This window comes from Oreochromis niloticus, linkage group LG7, assembly GCF_001858045.2.
Source record: "Oreochromis niloticus isolate F11D_XX linkage group LG7, O_niloticus_UMD_NMBU, whole genome shotgun sequence".
In the NCBI taxonomy this organism is placed as follows: Eukaryota; Metazoa; Chordata; class Actinopteri; order Cichliformes; family Cichlidae; genus Oreochromis; species Oreochromis niloticus.
The window spans coordinates 37,009,750-37,035,739 of NC_031972.2; the positions used below are offsets into that span (position 1 = coordinate 37,009,750).

The 25,990-nt window shown below is 41.9% G+C and overlaps 1 protein-coding gene across 1 annotated transcript in view; it reads left to right on the plus strand.

The window, feature by feature from the left end:
- LOC102081779 (scavenger receptor cysteine-rich type 1 protein M160) overlaps positions 1-25,990 on the plus strand; it is a 70,632-nt gene that overhangs the window by 15,069 nt on the left and 29,573 nt on the right. The window contains exons 4-7 of the mRNA XM_025908456.1: positions 19,930-20,235; positions 20,312-20,599; positions 22,446-22,760; positions 22,839-23,123. Coding sequence (XP_025764241.1) covers positions 19,930-20,235; positions 20,312-20,599; positions 22,446-22,760; positions 22,839-23,123 — 1,194 coding nt within the window. The remainder of the gene's footprint in view (positions 1-19,929; positions 20,236-20,311; positions 20,600-22,445; positions 22,761-22,838; positions 23,124-25,990) is intronic.

Below are 25,990 nucleotides of genomic sequence, written 5' to 3' on the forward strand. Positions count from 1 at the left end.
TGAACAGACAGTTCCACAGCAAAGCGGTCTGAGGAAGGAAACGAGCAGTGCAGACAGAGACAGAACAGACAAAATACAAAATCAGGCTCAAAGACTGATCTGTGAAGCAGCTCTGTCCTCTACAAAGCTCTGCTCTGAATATCTGAGTCTGATGTTTGTTGATCTCTTTTCTTTGAATGCTTCCATGGGTGAGTCGTTAAACTGTTTGTTTTCAGGTTTAATTGTGTTTCTGTGTTCCCATATGGTTCCCACACTTAATCCGTCACTCCTCGAGGACTGAAGCAACAGATTACAGTTACTGAAACAGTGTTGATGTTTTTGTAGACTATTTTTCACAAACTGGCATTTAATTACTTTACTTTGTAATATTTAAACAGATGCTTATTAAACTTCTGTGCGGCTTAAATTGCAGCAGTTAGAGAGAAAAAAGGTCCTAAAGCAAAAGAAAACAAACTCCAAGTAAGAGGAAATTCATGACAGCAGGTCAGATTCTTATAATTGTTAAACAATAAAAGGTCTAAATCCATCACGTATAACCATCAATTCACTAAATTTGTACTTGATTAAATTTTAGTACATTTTTTACTGTTGACTCCACCAAAATCAAACATGTGGATCTGCTCGTCGACCCTGCAGCTGAAAGAAGCATCACATTTAATTTCAAAACAAAACATTTGCAGTGAACAAACCTTCTCAAGAGACCTGAAAGTATTTTCATGAGTAGGTCATTAATTTCCTTTCATGTCAGTAACAGCTGCACAGCTGTGAGGCCAGCATACACAAGCGTGGTCTCAGAGGCACTCAGGAAATCTTTAAAACACAATAAGTACCTTTATCCTGAAGTATTCTCACGTTCATTTAAAACAGTCAGTTAATAACAATCTTAATAAGACTGATGTTACTCAGTAATAAAAACACGTTTCTGTGATTTGTTTTTGGATTCTTGTATTTCTGGTATTTGGAGTTCTGAGTTTTGTATGACAGCAGTCGTTTCCTGTTGTTTAGTCTCTGTCTCTGCATCATGTTGCTTATCCTGACATTTGCTGTTCTGCCCTGTTTTCTGGACTTTGGATCTTCATTAACCACAATTAAAGTGGGTTTTTTTATGAATTCAGTCTGTCATAGAGTCTGAATTTGTGACCTCATTAAAGTTTTTAAATGGATAAAAAAAAAGTGTGAGTACAGGCAGAAAGTAAAGTGATGTCATATGTTTTTTAAAGTCCATTTTAAATTCCATAATACACTGGAGGGCGTCTTTTAGAGCAATTTATCACACCCTGCCGTTGTGAAACACTGCAGTGAAACATTGTTGTGAAAGTAAAGTACAGTTCTTGTCCTTTAAAGCCTCTCTGGTTTTTAAAACAGTTTGCACATGCTTAGCCATATTTTCTTCATCCATTTCATATTTTTGCATCATGCAGCCTTTGTTGTGCCCCTCTGCAGCCACTAATCTCCACAGTGTGTTCGGCTGGTGCCAATTGACCACACCTGTCTAGCTAAACCTGAGAGGCAGAAAAAAAATAGGGAAGGAGAGCTTCCTTTTCATCCATTGAATGTGCTGTAGCTTGTTGCTCACAAGGGGCTGATTACTGGGCTTCTCTCTCTAATGCTGTAGGGTCTTTATCTTACAATATAAAACACCTTGAGCTCACTGTTGTTGTGATCTCATGCTGAAGGCACTCCAATCATGTAGTCAGGAAAACAACACCATCAACAGAGGTATAGATGTATAGGTCCACAGTTTTGCTAAACCAGACAGACTATCAAGAAAACATTTTGTCACTGCTTGGCGACAAAATACTTATGAGCACCTGAAACAAGATCCAAGTTGTGGTTACAGGAAGAGGGTGATAGATTAAAGCAGGTATTTGAATGACAGCTGGTTGAAAATCAAATCGCAGGACGTACCACAATTTACTGATCACATGAACTCAGTGGATCAACACATCAGATTCACCAGGGAGGATAGCAAAAGTGGCAGGTCAGTCTTCTTAGACTGTGAGATTTCCATCAGTAATGGGGGAATTTTAAAAGCCGATGTGTACCGGAAAATAATGCATACAGATCAGTATTTAAGGTTTGAGTCTCACAATCCATTGGAGCACAAACTGGGTGTCATCAGGACGCTACAACACAGAGCAAACACTATCCCCACAGATACAGCAGCCAGGGAAGCAGAAGAACATCATGTCAATAAGGCCCTGAGTAAATGTGGTTATCCCAGCTGGACATTTGTCAAAGCTGGGAAGGCGCCTAAAAAAAGCTCCAGGTGATCCAGGAGAGAAGGACAACTGCTGCCTTTAGTGATCCTTTATGTACCAGAACAACGGAGATACATTTTCTCTAAACACCGTGTCTCTGTGGCTTTCAAACCCAAAAAAAGTTATGCCAAAAAACTGGTTCATCCAAAGATCAGGTAAACTGAGTAATATAATATACATGGTGAAGTGTTGAGAGGATTGCCATGAATCATACATTGGAGAAACCAAAACCTAAGTAGATGGCTCAACAAAGAAAAGCAATACTATATTACCCAAAGTATTCCCTCACTGCAGACTGCTTCTACAAACATCTGTGATAGAATGGCCCGCTCTCAGGAGCTCAGTGAATTCCAGCTTGTTACTGTGAAAGAATGCCACTAGTCCAGTTTTGATTTTTCCTCACTACTAAATATTCCACAGTCAGTTGTCAGCTGCATTATAACAAAGTAGAAGTGATTGGGAACAAAAGCAACTCAGCCATCGAGTGGTAGACCACGTAAGATCTCAAAACGGGGTCAGCTGAGACACATTGTGTATGGAGGTCATCAACTTTCTGCAAATCTCCAAACTTCATGTGGCCTTTAGATTAGCTTAACAACAGTGCATAGAGAGCTTCCTGGCAAGGATAGCAATTGTGACTGTGGGAGACATCGCTGGTCTCTCCGGTTCTTTTGTCTTGGTAGAGATCACACAGAGATGTTACCAAGTTTCACAATTCCTTTTATCACCGATTTTCCTTACAGATGCATCTGGACATCGCCACACTGCAGTCTGATCTGAGGAGCATTCCTCACACACACACCTTTATACAGTAAGCGGGTGGCTGCCCTTTGGCACCCCTCCTCAGTACTCTTCCACTACTCTCTCTATTGTTCACCCTAGGGATGCCCTCCCCCAGACTTGTATCTGTGGCTTCCTGTCCTGGGGGTGGGGGTTGGCTGTTCTCCTGCCCTGCACCCCAGTTCTTTGTTCCAATTCCAGGAATCTCCTCTATTTCTATTATTACACCCATTCAGCATCATATTGCAATATTACAAGCAATCCCAAACTATAGTCTCTTTAACTCTAATGTATATTTATTAATCTATTATTCTCAACAATCCCCCTTTGGTCTCTCCACTGAGAGATCACATCACAGCTCTCCTTCATCCTGGAGCAGAATTAGTTTCCTATACCTGAAGGACTCTCCTGGTGTGAATGCTTTCCCCACTTCCTGAGTTACCATCTGTTTAACTGCTTGAATAGGGTGGTGTGAAGCAGTCACCCCCATGGGCTTTATATAGTAAAGTAATGTGACCAGTATCAGAATCAGAAAGAAGTTCACACTGTGCATCCTCACTTGGCTATTCCCTCATCCCCTTTTGTTCATGTCCAATCACCTTTGCTTACTGAGAAGAATGAGGATCTACTGCACAGTAAAGAAATTACTTCACTGTTATAAAAAATGTGCACAAGTAATATGTCAGTCAGTTTTAATCATAGTACGGGCTCCTTGTGTCTGTGGTGTTTAAACGGTCATAATTCCATCGCCAATCTCTCGTCCGTTCCAACGCAGCTGTAGGTTAAAAGGGGCAGAGCACGTCATACACACCTGTCGTCTTCCTCAACTTCACTGCAGAATCTCTTCCACGTTTTTTGGATTTTACTGTTGTTCAAAAATCTCCTCATGATGACTAGCAGGATGCCAAATGTCACAACCCTTAAGCCTCAACCGCTGCCTGGGCTGTCAGCTCTGCCTGGAATGGTCCCTGCTTCTCGCTGGTCTTCTTGAAGCCTTCTCTCCCAGAGTCAGTCTGCACCTCTTGGATGATTTCCTTCCATAACACTCCCTAGTCACGTCACCTGTAATTTAAAAAATAATACTACCCCGGAAAACCCCCTTTTCAGGCCCAGCTAAACATAGGCGACCACGTTTTTCTGTTGTTAACTCCTTCTACAGGTACCCTCTTGTGATGTGTGCCACTTTCTGTATGATTTTGTGCTACCCCCAGTACATGTTGTGTGCATGTGGGGTGTTGCCTTTGCATTTTGTCTATTAGTACACTTGCATACCTAAGTGCTTGTCTTCCTCCCCCTTTCGTGGTGCTCCGGACACTTTCTCAACCTCCACTCCAAGGCAGTCGTTTTTTTTCTCCCCAGGTTCCTTAACCCAATTTGATTTTCCACACTAAAACAGCATTCTTCCATGTGACCTTCCCTCCTTCCACTGTTGTCTCATCTTCCCCCTTTTGCAGCAGTCCAGTGACAGTTCTCTTCAGCTTTGTCCTGTGTTTTACCACTGTCTCTCCCATTGCCATTTTGTTCCAAATATGGCAAATGTCAAACTCAAACACTTTTCCAAAGGTCCATTTACCCACAGTGAAGTTGCAGCTTGTTGGAAACGCATCTCCATCCATCCAGTCATGCTGATGGTGTTTTTCTCCATCCTGATGCCGTTTCCACATACTGCTGCTGCTGGATCTGTCACTCTCTTCAGGACACCGCCGTTGTCTCTTGATCTGCTGTCAACTGTTGATGTCCATGCCGTTGCTTCTGGAACTGCACTTCTTGTCTTCAGGGAGAGATCAGCATCCTTGGAGCTTTCTTTTCAGGATGAGGAACACATGGAAGTGAAGCTGTAGCACAATTCAGTCCAAACTCGGCCTGGGTGTTACTAATGATGTTAACCTATTGTTTTCCTTTGACCGCTGCACATGGAGATTGATCCAAGTCCGTTTCTCCACCTGCAACTGACACACTGAGACATGTTGATCATTCACTGTCACTGCTATCATTCTCATTACTCCTGAAGCAACACATCTCCCCTCACTTTTGTTTTTGAACTCTCCTGTCTTAAAAACCCAGAAAGTGAGATTGTAGTTGTCCTACATTGAGAAAAACAAATCCCCCTTCCTATTAGTATTGCTTATTTTCATCAACAGTTCTCCTATTTTGTTTCTTTTGTGTCCACCTAGGGCAGCTGGTGGCCTGCAGTACGACCTTCTCCCACTAGTTGGAGACAATTCCCCTCTCACACGCCACACTCCTCTTTTTCGTCTTTTCTTTTTCTTTGTTTTCATTTTTTCCAATTTTATTTTTTTCCTTTTTACCCCATTGTTTTACACCCGCACATCAACCTGTTAACTCACTTCTCCAACCTCTCTTTTCCTTTGTCCCCAACTGCCGTCATCTAGTTTGTGATCAAATTCGCCATCCATCCTTAAATACTTGATCACCTTTAAATCACAATTAATTTTATTGATTTATTTATTGTTACCGTACCACTAATCCACTGTTTATTTTAGTTATTTATTTATTTTAGTTCATCTTCTCTTATTTTATTACTATTATTTCTTTGCTATTATTGTTTCACCAACAATCTACTGTAATCTGCTCTGTCTCCCCTTTTTCCCTCAAGGGAGCTTACACACACACACCTCCATTTTGCCCCTCAGGGAGCTTACACACACATGCGCGCCCACACACACACACACACACACACACTTACACCTTTTGTTCCTCAATGGACTAACAAGACTAACTAACGGCAACGCTCAGCTGATTTAAACTACGGCAGCAGTGATCAGTGAGATGCTTGGCTATAAGTTAAACAGCCACAAGGAGCAGTACCCTCCATGGAGAAGGAGACTAGAGGCTACGATCAAGGTAGCACGGAGGGAGGTTAGCCAACTATCGGAGCTGCAGAAAGGTGTGACAAAGAAGGTGCTTAAGAAGTATAGCAAGCTGTCCATACCTGAGGCCTTGGAAATTGCCAAACAATGACTCACAGCCTTGGCCAGCAGCTTGAAGAGGTACACCAGAGAGATCGAAGGCAGGAGAACAAACCAGCTGTTCTCCACAGAACCAGCCAAGGTGTACTCTCAGTGGCAGGGGAACAATATGAGAACAGCACCGCCAAGGCTTGAGACAGAGCAATACTGGAAGAGCATATGGGAGAAGGACGCAACCCATAACTGCAATGCTCAGTGACTAGTGGATCTGAGGGCAGACCACAGCAACCTCCCTGTAGGGTCCAGTAACCATCACAGTGGCAGACATCCAAGAAAGGGTCTCCAGCATGAAAAGTTGGACAGCACCAGGCCCCGACATGGTTCATGCCTACTGGCTGAAGAAGCTAAATGCACTCCATGAGCGCCTGGCAGCACAAATGAATCAGCTGCTAGTTGACGAGAGACAACCAGAATGGCTAACCGAAGGCCGGACAGTCCTGATCCTCAAGGACCCCCAGAAGGAACAAGTCCCGTCCAACTACCACCAATAACCTGCCTCAGTACCACGTAGAACCTCCTGTCAGGCATCGTAGTGGCTAAGATGAAGAGACACATGGGTCAATACATGAGTGGGGCACAGAAAGGGATGGGCAAGAATACCAGAGGTGCAAAACACCAACTACTGGTAGACCGAGTAATCAGCCAAGACTGCAAGACTAGATTCACCAACCTGTGCACTACCTGGATTGATTACAAGAAGGCCTATTACTCAATGCCCCACACCTGGATCCTGGAATGCCTAGAACTGTACAAGATCAACAGGACCCTCAGAGCCTTCATCAGGAACTCAATGGGGATGTGGCGTACACCACTAGAGGCCAACTTCAAGCCCATAGCACAAGTCACCATCAAGTGCGGGATCTACCAAAGAGATTCTCTGTTCTGCATAGGCCTGAAACCCCTCAGTGAGATCCTTGACAAGACTGGCTATGGATACCAACTACGGAATGGAGCAGTTGTCAGCCACTTCCTGTACATGGATGACATCAAGCTGTATGCCAAGAGTGAACAAGACATTGATTCACTGATCGACACCACCAGGATATACAGCAATGACATTGGAATGTCGTTCGGACTGCAGAAATGAAGTCAGATGATAACAAAAAGAGGGACGTTAGTCAGAAGTGAGGGGATCGAACTACGAGAAGGCAACATTGCAGACATAAAGGACAGTTACAAGTACCTGGGGATCCCACAGGCAAATGGGAACCATGAAGAGGTCGCTACCACCTCTTCCGGTTGAGTGAACACTGGCGCGACTTGCTGCTGCTACTCACCGCTAACTCTGTCACTAACTCTGTCGCTACCGGATTCCTGTCCTGTTCCTGTCTCTGCGGCCCACCCGTGTCTCTGTTTCTCTCTGGTTGTTTGTGTCTGTGATGTGGCCTCTCAGGATCTATGCACTGTCTGTGTGGGTCTGGATCTTTATGTCATCAATCAGTATACAGCTGATGAGCTCCTCCGGCTCCGCTTCTCCCTGGCTGCTCCACCGCCGGCTGTTCTTCATCTCCACACGGACATTGCCTTCCTCCCTCGCCGAAAGTACATACATCGGGGCTCCTGTCGGTATTTCCATCAGGATAATTCCAAGCCAATTCAGTCCTTCTGGTCCACCTCTGGTCGCTCTCAACAGAACCCCGGCAGGTGTGTTGACCACAATGTTTTGCCTAGGTTGGCCAACACTCTCATCCAGTCCGACAGTACTTCCGCCAACTTCGGCCTGCTTAATATCGGTTCACTTACGAACAAAGGACATCTCATACAGGATCTCCTAACCAGTGTTGGGTAAGTTACTTTAAATTAGTAACTTAGTTACATTACTAGTTACTTCTATCAAAAGTAACTCAGTTACTTCAAGTTACTTGTTACTTTCAGAGTAACTAGTTACTAGGGAAAGTTACTTTGGTTTTACTAAGAATTCTCTTGTTAATGTGTTGCTTCCGTAACTGGATACCCAGCAAGACTGCCAGTCTTCTAGCTTGCTTACTTGCCACACGTGCACTGTGCCACGTACCAATAGAAAGAAAAAAATAATGTGCACATTTCCACAAGAGAAATCCCACGCCTGGACCGTCGTTGAACGCTGCATGATTCTAGCCTGCTTTTTACATCCAACACAAAAACTGCAGTTGTGGTGCTTTCGATTGTACTCAGAACTCGGAAATTCTGCCTTCTGAATAGGAAGATGTAGGTAACACCAGACTGCAGATGAGATGCATACAGAACTGGACTGGGACAAAAAAATCGTCCCGGGGATTTTGACTAGAGACCGGCCCGCCATTATAGGAAAAATCATAAAGTCTTTGAATGAAAATAAACATTGTTGTGACAATGATGTACACTGTTCTGATGGTATATATGTATCAATCTATCAATTGTTTGTTGTAAGACTCAGATAATTATTATTTTTTTAAAAGCTAGACATTTTAAATGAGAATAAGAAAGAAAAGTATTTCCTTGTGCCCCCCTTTCCCTGTTAATGCCCTACATGGACCCCTGGCAACACTTTGCTAGACCCGCCCCTGCACAGTTACCAGCTGTCAGCTACAGAGAAAAGGATCCTGGTGTTATTTGTCTCTCAGAAACAGTTCATAACTTCCCTTCAACTCATTCATGTCACCTAAAAGGTAAAGCTGTTTCTCCATCACCTGTTCAGCTCTGATGATTCAGTAAGGACATCTCCTGGTTTCATCTTCATGTTTCCCTCTTACCAGATAACCAAACCGACATCATGACCAGCAGCTTTACAGCTGTGGCTCCAGCAAACATCAGCTGATACTAGAAATTAATATTAAAGAAATTCTAACAACAGCTGATCAAGCTTAAACGTGCTGCTGTTGTTTAGCATGACATCCGCTGGTTTCCTCTTTCTGGCGCAAAGTGGGCGATAAATAAACAAGAGAGAAAAGACAATCAGCTGATCATTGATCAGTTTCATGATTGAAGTATTAACAGTAGAGGGAGGGGGAGAGAATGAGAGGAGAAGAGGCAGCTGTGCAGCGTAAACACAGAATAACTCCAGCTTTGTGTCTTTTTCATTCTAGCTGAAGTCCGGGACAAGCTGTGTTCCTTTTCACCTCAATACGAAACGCGTAATATTTTCTCTGAATTCGAGAGGATTCCATTTTTTACGGGATGGTTGGCAACTCTAATAATTAACCGTATGAACAAAATAAAGTTCAACATCAGTAACATCATAGCACCCACCCAGCTGTATAGAAACTCCGTCATGCTAGCTAGTACGCAGTAGGAAAAAGTCAGCATAACGAAAATAAACTCCACCTAAACTTGGTTTATATCTGACCCAGATAGACTGCAGGTCATAACTTCTTACCTGAAGTTCAGTTCACCTGACACTCTCGGACCGGCGACCGCCTCGGGTCTCTCCTCCTCCTGCCTCCCCTTTCTCTCATCCACCTGCTGGCTTCCACCACTTGCTAATGTTATTGAATCTGTGGAAGCTCCGCGATAGCCACCACAAGAAGTAACGAATAACAAGCCTATCTAAATCCCAGTAACGAGTAATGCGTTCCTGATTTTGGCATAATAACTAGTTACCGTGCTCGTTACCACAATAATAACGTAGTTACTGTAACGCGTTACTTAATAACGCGTTAGTCTCAACACTGCTCCTAACAGACCATAAGTTTGACTTTTTCTGCTTGACTGAGACGTGGCAACAGCCCAATAACTTTTCGCAACTCAACGACTCCACCCCCCGGGGTTTGTTTACACCTGCCAACCTCTGGCCGTGAAAAGTCTCGCCGCTGTGTGTTCCAACCTACAGCGCCTTTGAATCTGTTGTTTGTCAACTTTCAGGACCCTCTCAAAAGTGCAGCCTTTGACACCATTTTTCATCCCATTCTCCTTAGCAGATTAGCTTTTATTGGCCTCTCTCATACTCCATTAGCCTGGTTTGAATCATACCTGTCTGACCGCACTCAGTTCATTCAATTAAAATCCTTCACTTCTCAGCCTTCTCCTCTATCTACTGGGGTGCCCCAGGGATCTGTCCTCGGGCCCCTCCTTTTCATCCTTTACCTTCTTCCACTTGGACACATTTTTCGTAAATATAACATTAAATTCCACTGCTATGCTGATGACACCCAGCTTTACCTCTCTACCAAACCCGCTTAGCTGAACTCAATTCATGGTTCTCCTCCAACTTCCTTAAACTCAACAGGAATAAATCAGAACTTCTCCTGGTCGGCACTAAGCTATCGCTATCCAGAATTAACTATTTTTCTCTCACTATCAATAGTTTGTTGGTTCTTATCGCTCCCTCTGTGAAAAGCTTGGGTGTCATTCTTGACAGTACATTATCCTTTCATTCACATATCAATAATGTCACACATGTAGCATATATTCAACTCCGTAACATCAATGGCCTCTGCCCCTTCCTCACTCCTCATGCCACTGCCATTCTCATCCATAATCTTGTTATCTCTCTAATTGACTACTGTGTTTCATTATTATTTGGCCTTACACAAAAATCCATTAACAAGCTCCAACGTGTCCAAAACTCTGCTGCCCGTATTATTACTAGGACTTCCTCTACCCATCACATCTCCCCAATCCTGAAGCAGCTTCACTGGCTCCCAGTTAAATTTCGCATTCATTTTGAAATAATCCTTTATACATTTAAGGCTATTCATTCTCTCTCTCCACCATACCTTTCTGATTTAGTACAGATGAACTTCCAATCCCGGTGCCTCAGATCTTCATCTTCTCTTTCTCTCTCTGTTCCTTCCGATCGTCTTATTACAATGGGGGGCAGGGCTTTCAGTTGCTCTGCCCCTCAACTTTGGAATTCCTTACCCCCTGACCTCAGAAACATTACTTCATTCCCTCTTTTTAAGTCCACCTTCAAAACTCACCTGTTTAAAATTGCTTATGTTTAAACTAGAGATGGACCGATCCGATATTACGTATCGGTATCGGTCCGATACTGACGTAAATTACTGGATCGGATATCGGAGAGAAATAAAAAATGTAATCCGATCCATTAAATATCAAAAAAGCACCTCACAAAACTTGCGACACGGCGTAACTCGGCTCATAACCGTAGCACATCGGAGCAGTATGTGTCACGTGATACAGCGGCTGTGTATATTTGTAGCCTCGCTACCAAACCAGCATTTCATCGCCGAGGAAGTTATCCCAGAGAGAAGTAAAGCAAGTGTGTAAGTTCATCTCTGAATGTTTGTAAAGCATTCCCAGGTTAAGCTTAACAACCGATATATGGAGCGACTGCCTCTCTCTCCCTCTCCTGTTGCTACTTCAGTCATGAAACTGCTTAATGATCAGCTGATCGGCTTTTCTGTCGCGAGTCCGTCTCTCTTCTTTGTTTTTGACCCACTTTGCACCAGAAAGAGGAAACCAGCGGCTGAACAACAGCAGCACGTTTAAGCTTGATAAGCTGTTGTTAGAATTTATTTAATATTGTTTTCTACACCAGGATCATTTTCTACGTAGCTGATGGCTGGTAACTGTGCAGGGGCGGATCACAGGGGCACAAAGATATACTTTTCTTTCTTATTCTCATTTAAAATGTCTAGCTTTTAATAAATAATTTTCTGAATCTTACACCCAAAATTTTAATCTTATTTAAAATATATAGAAGTCCATTACTGTATATAGTAACTGTTAAGTCTAATATACCCTAGTAAGATATACTACTTTTTCCTTTGGGAAAGTACCATCTGTGCAGTCTGCAATTCTGTAGAAGAAAGATGTTGAATCTATTTAATTATTCTTGAAAAATAATTTATTTCTGTGCATTTTTTTTTCACACTGCATCAAATTAAAGTTGATTACGTCGATTAAGCATCATGAGGCGGAGGGTGGGGGGTGGTTCCCTTTTTTTTTTTGCTGGGAGTTTGCAACCCTATTAGTTAGGTTGCTTAATATTTCTGCTAAGTACTCTTTAAAATACCAGAATAGGGAGGATGGAGTAGGTTTAAGTTTATTAGATTGATCAGTGTTGCTGAACTGTGAAATATTTTGGGTGCAGTGTATTTTTTACATACAGGTATAACAGAATAGCTTTAGTGTTGTTGTTTATTTAAACTTGAGTATGAACTTATACAAAATGCAGCAAGATATTAAAAAACAGTTTTATTGATTAAAAAACACACTATATCAGATTTATATCGGTATTGGCAGATATCCAAATTTATGATATCGGTATCGGTATCGGACATAAAAAAAGTGGTATCGTGCCATCTCTAGTTTAAACCTCTGCATGCTCTTAACTTTTATCTGTTACTCTTATTATTGTGTATATTTCAAGTTTTTCTGTTTTTTTTTAATATATATCTCTTTTATTTGTTGTACAGTGTCCTTGGGTGCTCTGAAAGGTGCTATTTTTAAATAAAAAATATTATCATTATTAGTATTATTATTAGACAAGCTGCAACCACCAAGAACCTGCAGAGGGTCAGGCAAGTCCTGAGGAGTCAGCTGAACGGTAACACCTACGCCCTGCCCGTGATCAGGTACCCTACTCGGATAATAAGCTGGCCAAAGGAGGAGATAGAAGCCACTGACATCAAGACAAGGAGGCTCCTGACCATGCATGGAGGGTTTCACCCCAAGTCGAGCACCCTGAAGTTGTGCGCTAAGCGGAAGGAAGGAGGCCGGGGACTGGTGAGTGTCAGCACCACGGTCCAGGAGAGACAACAAACATCCACAAATACATCAGTAAGATGACCCCAATTGACCTCGTGCTCAGTCAATACCTCAGGTAGCAGAAACCCAAGAATGACGAGGAAGAGAAGGAACCATCATGGAAGGACAGGTCCCTACATGGTATGTACCACTGGCAGATAGTGGAAGTGGCTGATATCCAGAAATCCTACAAAATCCTGGACAAAGCTGGACTGAAAGACAGCACAGAGGCACTAATCCTGGCAGTACAGGAACAAGCTCTGTGCACAAGATCCATAGAGGCTGGGGTCTATCACACAGGGTAAGACCCCAGGAGCAGGCTGTATAAAGATGCCCCTGAGACAATCCAGCACATAACTGCAGGGTGTAAGATACTAGCAGGCAGGGCATACATGGAATGCCATAACCAAGTGGCCGGCATAGTATACAAGAACATCTGTGACAAGTATAACCTGGAAGTCCCAAGGTCAAAATGGGAGATGCCCCCTAGGGTGATGGAGAATGATTGACCTAAGATCCTGTGGGACTTCCAGATACAGACAGACAAAATGGTGGTGGCTAACCAACCGGACATATTGGTGGTAGACAAACAGAACAAGATGGCTGTAGTGATCGATGTAGCGGTTCCGAATGACAGCAACATCAGAAAGAAGGAACACGAGAAGCTCGAGAAATACCAAGGGCTCCGAGAAGAGCTTGAGAAAATTCTACTAAAACGGTTTGAGTCCGAGGGAGTAGATTGGTTAAATATTCCTCCCTGAATTCTACTATGTTGTGAGTTTGTTTTAAGAAAAATTTACCGGAGCACTAGGTGCAGTGACTCCCAAACTAGGCGAGTGGCTCCAGCAGATCCCAGGAACAACTTTGGAGCTCTCTGTCCAGAAGAGCGCAGTCCTAGGAATAGCTTAGATAATGTGCAGGACCCTCAAGCTCCCAGGCCTCTGCTAGAGGACCCGAGGTTGAAGGATAGACCACCCGTAGGGGCGAGCGGGGAATTTTTTCTTTTCTTTTTTTTTTAATTTTTATTTTTTGAGCCATCCACCAAGACTGTAACCTTGTTATTTGTCAATGGTGTGTCAGATAAATCAGCGCAGGGGAGTGGGGGATTGTGGATACTTTGCTTCTAGGATTCCTTTTTCCATTCATCCATTCTCTTTTGTACTCATTGCTGCTCATATAATTCAATGCCATAAAGATATTAATTGATTATTTGTAAACAACATGACTGTTAACAGAGTTAGCATTTTGCATAAACATTGATCTTCAGATGTGAACTTACAAAAGCAACATTACTCTTTTTTGATGCATAGTAAGGTTTTGAACATGGAGAAGGAAACAGTGGGGCTGGCTCATTTAACAATAATCAACACATCATGGTATTCCCTCGTGACCATGTCATGGATCAACAGTAACACCTCTTTTTTTCCTGTGGTTTTCCTCACAGATTGATGATGTGTGTCAGAGTTCAGCAGCTCAACTTTACTGAAATGTTATGAAGCTCAAAGAGAAAGTAAAACGAGGCAGAGGCTGATCGTCTATCAGAGCTAACTGTCTGTGATGTTGCACTCAGTACAAGTGGAGACAACAAGCTGAGTAAAAGTGCAACAGGTAAACACTGAAGATAGCACAGGTGATGATCAGAACAAAGAGCAGACAGGGAGATTTCTACCTGGACATGGATCACCTGCTGATGCTGCTGCTGCTGCTGTGGAGCACAGGTAGGACTCTGACACACACATTAAAAGTAAAAAGGTTCAGATCCTTCAGATAATTTAAGTTTTTATTCTTTTCGCAGTTATGTATCCTGATATTCCTGCAATGTCAGATAAGTTCAAATTCAGTGATGATAATTCAGACGCACTTTGCTTTTACTCATGACAAATGTAGAAGGAGTGACGCAGGCTGTAATCCAGTTTTAAAGGAAACTCTAATCTCATCTCTCTCTAAGGCTCACACTGAACAACCAGCTGAACACACCTAAAGGCTGTTTCCACCAGCTGGAATGAACTTTAGTCCACTGCATAAAAACTTAAAGACTGCTCTGGAATGACTGCATCAGCTGCTTGTGAAAAGAACAAAATCATCAAGAACAAACATCTACTGTTATACTATTAGGAACGTGTTCCTTTTTTCTGAACTCTTTCATTTCACAGGCTTTTAGTTTTTCTGACCAATCAAAGTATTTTTTGACGATCTTGTCCTGGTTTGGTATCAAATATGTTCCTTCACAAAAATGAAGAGAATAAAAGTTGGTTTTGAAACAGGTTTTAGAAATGTCTAATTTTGGGGAGGTCCTGACAGTTTAGGAGCAGCAACAGCAAAGGCCTAATTTCCTTTGTGGATCCTGGGACAGTAAGGAGCATTTGGTCCACAGACCTCAGTGATCTTGAAAGAGTGTACAAATTCAGACGGTCAGAAAGGTACGACACACAAACTTCAGAGGAGGAGCAGTTTACAAAGTTTTGTCCTTAAGCCCCAGAAGAGACTAGTTTAACCCTCCTGCATACTGTGATTGTGACATGAATGGAACATTTCTAGTCTAACTTTATTCATCACCATCTGCCTTACTCCCAGAAGTGACAGAAACCACTGGACCCAGTGGCCTGCTAACATCTGTCCATCTGTGTGGATGGTTATATAAAATCTCAGGATATGAAAATCAAAGAACAGAAACATCTTTGCCCTCGTCTGCTGAGAATGTCTGCATTGCGGTTCATATATTAGTTGTAGCAAATCATCATTAAAACGAACCATGAATTCTAAGTTGTCATTTCAAATTTTAATTAGATTTTGATAAATGGTTTAAGTTATCAGATGATATATAACTGAATGGATTTTAGTGTGGCTATTGACTTTTTTCAACATCTGTAGTCCCAGGGGCGGATCTAGAGAAATTTTCTTAGGGTGGCATGAGGGTGGCAAAGAAATCAAATGGGGTGGCAAAATCAAAGCCATGTTTTCCCCCCAAACACATATGCAGGTGGTTACATATGGTTAAAATGATTCAAATGCAGTAAGTATACACGTTTTTCATATAAATATAGTCTATAACTTAATTATTGTCTGTAGCCCACATAATTACACACTTTAGTTACATAAAACATGTGAGTTTTGATTTCATGTACTGTATAGCCTGTATAATAAATAAATAAATATGTAGCCCAATAAGTATAAAACCCAGAAAGCTACACAACATGGGGCGGTTCATTTACAAACACAAGTCTAACTTAAGTTTCACACTGTTTTTTATTAGAAAACAATCACATTGTTACAGCTTAAATTACACAAAATGTCAGAAATCTGCACTGTCATGAACAAAAATTTAAACCTAATTTTTCATGATTTGTTGGATTAACCCACTGAGGTCTGAAATACAACCGGCCATTTTTGACTCCTTTTGAGTTTACGTTTGTATTTCACCCTCAAATTGTTTCATTTTATTTGTTTCCCCTTGCCTTGTTTGGTATCATTCTTTTCAGCTCAACTGAATTTAGTTGTTTTTTTCACTGACATACTGCATTAGTATTACTGATCTGAAATCACAGAAAGAACTTAAAATCCTAGTAGTATTTTTTTACTGTAAAAAATAACACAGACATGTTGAGTAAATTTTTATAAATTGAAATGCAAATATAAAATGTACATTTTGTAAACATATACAACTATTTATCTAAAAATGCAGCCAATACACCTGCCGTTTTTGTTTTGTTTGTTTGTTTGTTTGTTTTTTTGTTTTTTCATTTTCTACAACCATTTAAAAATATTACTAAAACTAAAATGAGAGAACAATCAGGTGTCGCAATAAGATGCCCCACAAATGATGTGTGCCAGTTAAAAAAAAAAAAAAAAAGTTTGTCCACCAAAAGACAGAGGAGAACAGCACAGGGACAAACCTGCAGGCCTGACAACAGGAGGTGTATCACTCCGCTGGCTTTCTACTTAGTGACAGTGTTTACGTTGCAAATGTGCCTTTGTGACATTCATTAGTGCCCTCACTGACACACAAGACAAAACAACGACTACACAACAGAACAACTACACAAGACAACACAACACACTAAGTATACACTCCACACTAAACGTCACAAATCTCCCACATCTAAAAACTCTCTCGCTCTCTCTCTCACTCGCTCGCTCTGTCTCGCTGCCGTTACCGTCACTCCCAAAACTTTTCCCTCTTCCTAAACAACCAAATCCCACGTGTTGACTTTTTTTTTTTTAAATTGGTCGACATGGTGCATTTTCCACCGATAGGAAAGAGGTGGCTTTTTTCCCTTTCTTTACTGTTTTCACGCTGTCCTTAGAAAACGCTTAAAACACACACACAAAAACGTGACGACAGTATTTAGAAAAAAGCGTGGCTTATATATATTATCATAACTCTAGATTTACTGGCCTGTAATTAAAATTAAAAAACTTTGAAGTCCGAACTTTCAATGTGGGCTGAAATAGAGACTCAGCGTGGCTGCAGCTTGTTGCTATGTCAGCTTAAAATAGTCATGTGATTTGGAGGTGCAGCGTGTCCGTGGACCACAGAGGGTTAACAACACTCACCTTCCTTCCATTTCCAGAGTGTAACATCCAACCAGCTGTGCAAAATCCGAAATTCCCATGGTGTTGTTCAAAATGTGCTCTGACACAATCATAAGCATCGCTTGCTACTGAAAACAAGAAAAAAGCCGGTCCTGCTATGGGCTGAACCATTTGTTAATGGTGGAGGGGGGGAACACTATCCAATATCTTCAGTTTTAGCATTTATAGTCACTGTTGACTGTAACTACGCTCAAACTGTTAATGCTATCTTATTTTAATAAACAACACTGTCATATGCAAAACTGGGGTGGCACTTGGGGTGGCAAGGGATCATTTTAGGGTGGCACTTGCCACCCCATGCCACCCTTCTAGATCCGCCCCTGTGTAGTCCCAGAAATTGACTAAAAGGTAACTGTCTCTTCTCCTGTCCTCATCTCACCTCCAATCAAATTCCTTCTTCACACTTACAATTTTTACTCATTTTCTCTTCAGGAGTCCAGGTTGATGGAAAACACAGTTCTACAGGTAAAAGGAGAAATCAGAGAGAAATTAAGAATCACACAACCAGAATAAGGACTAAAATTAAATATTTCCAGAAGTAAATTCACTTTTTTACTGATGACTCTCTGCTTTCTGTTAGAGCCTGTTGATGTCAGGCTGGTGGGAGGAGCCGGTCACTGTGCAGGAACACTGGAGGCAAAACATCTGGGAGAGTGGAGACCATTGTGTGCCTCTCATGATTCCTGGACCCTGAAAGAAGCAGCTGTTTTCTGTGAATATCTGGACTGTGGCTCTGCTGTTTATGTAGAAGAAAGACATTCCTCATATACATCTGCTTGGTTGATCAGTTCTGATTGTGTCCTGTCCAGATCTCCTCTGAGGGAATGTACAACGTCAGATTACACTGACCAAATCCTGAAACTCACCTGTGCAGGTACACTGGAGGCAAACAGCCCCCCACTCTTGGGTGGTTGTGGCCAGCCAGGGCCTCTGGCTCTCGGGGGGGCATTGTTGCAATGTCTTACCCTAATTTTGAAGTATGCTTCATGACTAGGGTGACCAACCGTCCTCTTTTACCCAGACATGTCCACTTTTTACATTCTGTCCAGGGCATCCGGGGGGATTTTCGAGATTGATAAAAATGTCCGGGTTTTCCTATATTCCGACAGAGGACCCATGTGTGAGACGTCATCCCTGAACTGCTGCTTTGTGAGCGCTTGTTCTGCGCTCACAGAAGGGACTGACAGTGCGCAGCAATGCGCCTAATGATGTTTAAAAGATCCCAAAGTGCAAGTGCTTCTTTTCAGACGAACTGCAAAAGAAATTTCCCTACCGACCATAGCTGGACATGGCCATTGGGCATACCAGGGCATATTTTCGTTGTGCTGACATTTTACAGTCAGTTACAATAACTCGTACTGCGTACTAGCTAGCATGACGGAGTTTCTATACAGCTGGGTGGGTGCTGTGATGTTACTGATAGTGATATGATATCGGTTTGGATATGTGGTGAGAGGGACACATGAAGATGAAACCAGGAGATGTCCTTACTGAATCATCAGAGCTGAACAGGTGATGGAGAAACAGGTTTATCTTTTAGGTGACATGAATGAGTTGAAGGGAAGTTATAAACTGTTTCTGTGACAAATAACACCAGGATCCTTTTCTAAGTAGCTGACAGCTGGTAACTGTGCAGGGGCGGGTCTAGCAAAGTTTTGCCAGGGGGCCAGGTAGGGCATTAACAGGGAAAAGGGGGGCACAAAGAAATACTTTTCTTTCTTATTCTCATTTAAAATGTCTAGCTTTTATTAAATAATTATCTGAATCTTACAACCAAAGTTTTCATCTGATGTAAAAAATCATATATATACCAACAAGACAGTGTTCATCACTGTCACAACAGCGTTTGTTTTCATTCAAAGACTTTATGGTTTTTCCTATAATACCTGGTGGGCCGGTCTCTAATGCCCTGGTCAGTTTTTTTGTCCCAGTCGAGCCCTCATACTGACCCAGTACTGGTAATTTTTCTTATGCAGATGAGGCATTATTTCTGTACCATTATTTAATTCCAGAGGTTTTTAAGTGTTTGGGGTTTTTTTGCACTTGTTGACTTGTAAAAGCCTATATGACATATTTTATTTCATAATTCATTAACTGCACAGAGAAGGCATCGTTTAAATATGTTAAATATGTTTCTTTAAGCTAGTTCTTCATGACTGAGCTAAGTGTCCTCTTTTTTGGAAATCAAAATATGGTCACCCTATTCATGACAGAAACTCATATACAGCCACATTTCTCTTTCTCACTTTGTCACTCACTCACTTATACAATTTTGTCTTTCAGCATTTGTGTATGGTTTTCCTGTGTTTTGTTACAGATGAAGACCCAACATGTTTTTTTTTGTTTTTTTTCCTGACTACTTAGTGGAGTCAGCAGCACTCAGTTTACAGGTTCCACAAAAAAGGGGCAATACTGCATATCAACAAAGGAGAATCCCAGTTAATAACAGCTGTTGAAATGAAATATAAAAACGAAGCCAACATATCTCCTGTTAGAAAGATGTGTTCTGTTGTTAATGATGAAGTCATGTTGGAATTGTGCTGAGTTTAAATCAGTGAATAGTTGTTTGCTGCCATCTTTTTCTTGTGTGTCTGCTGACTCTGATCTCTCTGTTTGATCTTCTCTGATGTCTCCAGACTCTGTCAGGCTGCTGAATGGTTCCAGTCTGTGTTCAGGCAGACTGGAGGTGAAGTCTAACCAGAGCTGGTCCTCAGTGTGTGAAGCTGACTTTGACCAGCAGGATGCAGAGGTGGTCTGTAGGGAGCTCGGCTGTGGGCCTCCTTCGGTCCTCCAGGGGGCGCTCTATGGAGAAGTGGAGGCTCCAGTGTGGAGCAAAGAGTTCCAGTGTGGAGGCCATGAGTCTGCTCTCCTGGACTGTAGAAGCTCAGGCTCAGCTCGAAACAGCTGCTCACCTGGCAAAGCTGTTGGACTCACCTGCTCAGGTAGAAGAGGAGCTGCAGCTTTGATGTGGTTCAAACTCACTTTATTCTTTTACTGATGACTCTGCTTTCTGTTCAGAGAGTGATTTCAGGTTGGTAGGAGGAGCCAGTCGCTGCGCAGGTATACTGGAGGTGCAAAATCGGAAAGAATGGAGACCTGTGGATAGCTCTGACTGGAGCTTGAAAGAAGCAGCTGTTGTGTGCATACATCTGGACTGTGGCCCAGCTGTTTCTGTCAAAAAGAGGCACAATTTCTCATGGAGATCTAGATGGAAGATTAATTCTGACTGTGTTCAGCCAGGAGCTCCTCTGAGGGATTGTACAACATCGGCTGACACTGATCAAATCCTGAATATCACCTGCTCAGGTAATCATACTGATTAAGTCATCCATGACTTCATATATGAGAGATGTACCAAGCTGTGACAGATGGAAGCAAAAATAGCAGCAGACCGTCTCCATCAGTCACAACATGGCAGAGATTCAGAAACCCTCTAAACCAACCTCCAACCAGCCTGAAAGGACTCCTTCAGCCTAACAGCTTTCCAAGTTGCTGCTTTCAGCAAGTGTTTATAGAGAAGTACAAACACAAAGGCTGGAGGAAGTGAAACTAGTTAACAGGTTTTTACAGAAAAGAGAACAGGACAGGAAGTGGGAAATGTTCCTGGACACATTTAAGAAATAGCACTAATATATACACATCACTCAATTATAAATATCAAGGATTAACAAAGGTGATTATAAATAAAATATCAAGAAAACTGACAAGAATATTACAGAGTAGAAAAGAGTGTGTGCAAAAAAGGGTGTAACTATTGCAATGTGTTCGATGGAGGAGTTGTACAGGGAGATCGCCACAGGCAGGAATGATTTCCTGGGTCGTTCAGTGGTGCTTTTTGGCCACTTGGCTATGATAGTAAACAGTAGGGATGGGTATTGATAAGATTTTCACGATTCCGATTCCGTTTTCGATTCTGTTTAACGATTCGATTCTTTATCGATTCTCTTATCGATTCTTTTTAAAAAAGGAGAACACTAAGGTCGATTAGCTTAGAACTTTGTTTTATATCTTCTCTTTGAACAAGATAGGAGTAACATGGCCTTACAAACCCAACAGTGAGATCTTAAGAGATCCACAGCCTACGGCTCTTCAATGGGGTGTCACAGGGTCCCCAGGAAAAAAAATTTGTAAATGTAAAGCAATAAAATAAATATTCTTCTGTAGCAATAACAAAGTATAACATAAATTATTCTGTAGCAATTACACAAGAATCTCCAGTAATGTCCCTGCCTACAATTAAGCACATTCACTTACCGAAAATCTGGGGCATCTGTTGTGGCAAATGGGTGCAAGCCTTTGACCACAAACTTAGTCACTGCTCGGTGACATTCGTCTATCCTGGCCTGAAAGGAGACGCTACCGGTAGACTGCAGCGAGAACTGCCAGCATCTGAGCCAGCCAGACTCTGTCTGTCTCTCCCATCATGGTCACCTAAATGCAGCGCACAGTAACGGCAGGTTTTGTAATAAGGCAGATCGCGCTAACATAATGTGCACTGTTAGTTGATTATTGACCTGTCGCATTAACGGGAGATGACGTGCAAACGTTACCGCTGCTGCTGGGTTGAGATTCACGAGTCCGGAGCGGAATTAAAAACACGACATTCATTTAAGGTTATCGCTTGTTTTGTGAGCAAATGCTTTTGCATATTCGTAGTGTTTCCTCCTTTAAATGAAATATCTACTTTGCAAGTATTGCAAGTTGCCCCGTTGTCATCCGTTCTCGTAAAGTATAACCAAACTTTTGAGCGTTTGAGCCGCCTAGGCGCCCTGCCAGGTAAATGACGCTCCGCAACGTGGTGACGTCATTCGGGGCGACTGGAATCGATTTGAAAAAGTGGGAACCGGTTCTCAACAAGAACCGGGTTTCGATACCGATCCCTAGTAAACAGTAGACACTGATGTAGCTTACTAAATCTTTTGGACTGTGTTCAGCACAAAATTAGTCATTGTCATTTGTTGATTTGTCCTATTCTCATTGTATGACGAATTATGATAGCTGTTTGTTATCCATTACTATGCATACTCTCTCTTCGTGTGTGTGTGTGTGTCTCTCTCTCTGGTTAAATTCATTACGGTTCAGTTTATACAATAAAATATGTTAATGTGCAATCCCTAATATCCCTAATATGTTTATGTGTGGGTGTCTCCAGACTCTCCAGACTCTGTCAGGCTGCTGAATGGTTCCAGTCTGTGTTCAGGCAGACTGGAGGTGAAGTCTAACCAGAGCTGGTCCTCAGTGTGTGAAGCTGACTTTGACCAGCAGGATGCAGAGGTGGTCTGTAGGGAGCTCGGCTGTGGGCCTCCTTTGGTCCTCCAGGGGGCGCTCTATGGAGAAGTGGAGGCTCCAGTGTGGAGCAAAGAGTTCCAGTGTGGAGGCCATGAGTCTGCTCTCCTGGACTGTAGAAGCTCAGGCTCAGCTCGAAACAGCTGCTCACCTGGCAAAGCTGTTGGACTCACCTGCTCAGGTAGAAGAGGAGCTGCAGCTTTGATGTGGCTCAAACTCACTTTTTTCTTTTACTGATAACTCTCTGCTTTCTGTTCAGACTTTGATTTCAGGTTGGTGGGAGGAGCCAGTCGCTGTGCAGGAACACTTGAGGCAAAATATCTGGGAAAGTGGAGACCAGTGTATGGCTTTTTCTCGACCCTGAAAGAAGCAGCTGAAGTTTGCCAATATCTGGACTGTGGCTCAGCTGTTTCTATACAAAAGGCATACTCCTCATACAAATTTGTGTGGTCAATTTCTTCTGACTGTGTTCAGTCAGGATTTCCTCTGAGGGATTGTACAACATCGGCTAACACTGATCAAATCCTGACTCTCACCTGCTCAGGTAATCATATTGATGAAGTTATCCATGACTTTATATATGACAGAGATGTACCAAGCTGTGACAGATAGCAGCAAAAATAGCAGCAGACCATCTCCATCAGTCATAACATGGAAGAGATTCAGGAATCCTCTAAACCAACCTCCAACCAGCCTGAAACGACTCCTTCAGCCTAACACCTTTCCAAGTTGCTGCTTTCAGAAGGTGTTTATGGAGAAGTACAAACACAAAGGCTGGAGGAAGTGAAACTAGTTAACAGGTTTTTACAGAAAAGAGAACAGGATGGGAAGTGGGAAATGTTCAGGGAGAGGAGCTGGGATGACAGCAGGAACTAGAACAGAAGTCAGCAGGGATGTAGATCTATATGTTATTGAAGCACAATGAGCACACCTGTGCAGGTACATATCACGTATACATGCTCATTTGAGTTTTCTAGTTTCTGAGGGTATATCACTAACTATAGTGGCATGTTTACATATGATAGCACCATCATGTTCTCATCCCAAAACGTAACATATGTGACAAATCGTTGGTATGTTACACATTCGGCCACCCAGCCCGTCTGTATGTTACGCATTCAGAAACATGAGAACCGGTTGGAATGAATCTACACATGTACATTTCTTTTACTTTCTCATCATGAATCAATTGGAAAAACGCTATTTAATAAGATTAAGGATGTGGTTAAGGGCAGGGATAAAGTTAAGGTTAGGGCTGGAATACACAGCTGGAACTTGTGTTACCGTCGGGAGCGTCATTCTTCTGGATTCCATTCCAAACTCTGGTGCCTAAAATAGGGACCCAGAAGCTTACCTTTCTCCTTCCTACGGGACATCTCGCGATGTGACAAATCATTGGTATGTTACGCGTTGGGAATGAGAATGGTCTCGATACCACAAAAACAAATGCTTCACTAGTTTCATCACCAGATCATCTTTCTGTCTCAGCCTTATACTTTAAATGAATCAACAACCCTGAGTAATACTATCAGAATCCTCGAAGCGCAGGCAAGATGGTGGTGTGGCAGCAATTTTCCACACCAGCTTATTAATCAACCAAAGACCAAGTCAGACTTTTAATTCATTTGAAAGCCTGATGCTTAGCCTTGTCCACAATAGCTGGAAAAGTCAAAAAACAGTCTCCTATCATCTATCATCCACCCGGGCCTTACACAGTTTCTGTCTGATTTCTCAGACCTTTTATAATTATTGTGGGTGATTTTAACATCCATGTAGATGCTAAAAATGACAGCCTCAACACAGCATTTAATCTCTTATTAGACTCATTTGGCTTCTCTCAAAATGTAAAAGAACCCACCACCACTTTAATCACACTCTAGATCTTGTTTTAACATATGGCATAGAAACTGAACATTTAACAGTCTTTCCTGAAAACCCTCTCCTGTCTGATCATTTCCTGATAACATTTACATTTACAATAATTGATTACACAGCAGTGGAGAGTAGACTTTATCAAAGTAGATGTCTTTCTGAAAGCGCTGTAACTAAGTTTAAGAATATAATCCACCCACTGTTATCATCTTCAATGCCCTGTACCAACATAGAGCAGAGCAGCTATCTGAACACTACTCCAACAGAGGTCGATTGTGTTGTTAATAATTTTGCTTCCACACTACGTACGACTCTGGATACTGTAGATGCTGTGAAAAAGAGTCTCTAATCAGAAGTACTTGACTCCCTGGTATAATTCTCAAACACACATCTTAAAACAGATAACTCAAAAGCTGGAGAGGAAATGGTATATAACAAATTTAGAAGATCACTATGTAGCCTGGAGAAATAGTTTGCTGGTTTATAAAAAATTTAAAAAAAAAAAAAAAAAAAAGCCCTCAGTAAAGCTAGAACATCATACTACTCATCACAGACTGAAGAAAATAAAAACAATCCTAGGTTTCTCTTCAACACTGTAGCTGGGCTAACAAAAAGTCAGAGCGCTGCTGAAACAACCATTTTTTAACATTAACTAGTAATGAATTCGCTCTCGCATTTGTTTGTTATCCTCCACTGTAAATAAATGCTCACTCATATCATCAGCCTTTGCCCGCATTTTGGGTCCTCCTTTACTAACACCACATGGCCTGCCCCGTAAACCATGACAAATCGGTTATGTACCACAGGCCTTCAAGCTGGCAGTGGTTAAACCGTTACTTTAAAAGCCATCTGTAGACTCAGTTGTCTTAGTTTAATTATAGGCCAATCTCCAACCTTCCCTTTATCTCAAAAATTCTTGAAAGAATAGTTGTCAAACAGCTAACAGATCATCAGCATATGTATATATATAATTAGTATGAATATCTAGTAATGTGCATACATTCTTAGATTTGTACTAGTGCTGTCAGCCTTAATCTCATTAAAATCACGTTAAGGCCATAACCCCATTACGGAGATTTGCCACTTTAATGCGTTTATGGCGTTAACGTAATTTTAACAAGATTAATGCTGATAGCACTAATTTGTACATATATTTATTCTTAAAATTCTTACATTCCTGCACTTATATTTGTTTATTTCTTATGTTTCTTACATTTGCACATTTTGCTTATACCAAGGATACGATAGAATGAGTCGGCTTTCTGTGGTTGATAAAAATTGGAAGTTAGATTCCCTGCCTCGTGGCCTTTGTGCAGCTCTCCCAGGAACGCAAATACACCTCCACTCGGTCCTCTCTTTGTCCACTGAAAAAAAACTGAAGACCATTAAAAGGTCCTGTGGATGTGGGATATAACAATAAAAAGGCCAAAATGAACAAGAAGACAGAAGGGACATTTGAAAATAAAACCATCAAAAGAACACATAAAAGCCAATACACTATGATCACCAAGGACAAATGGAAAAAGCTTAAAATGTAAT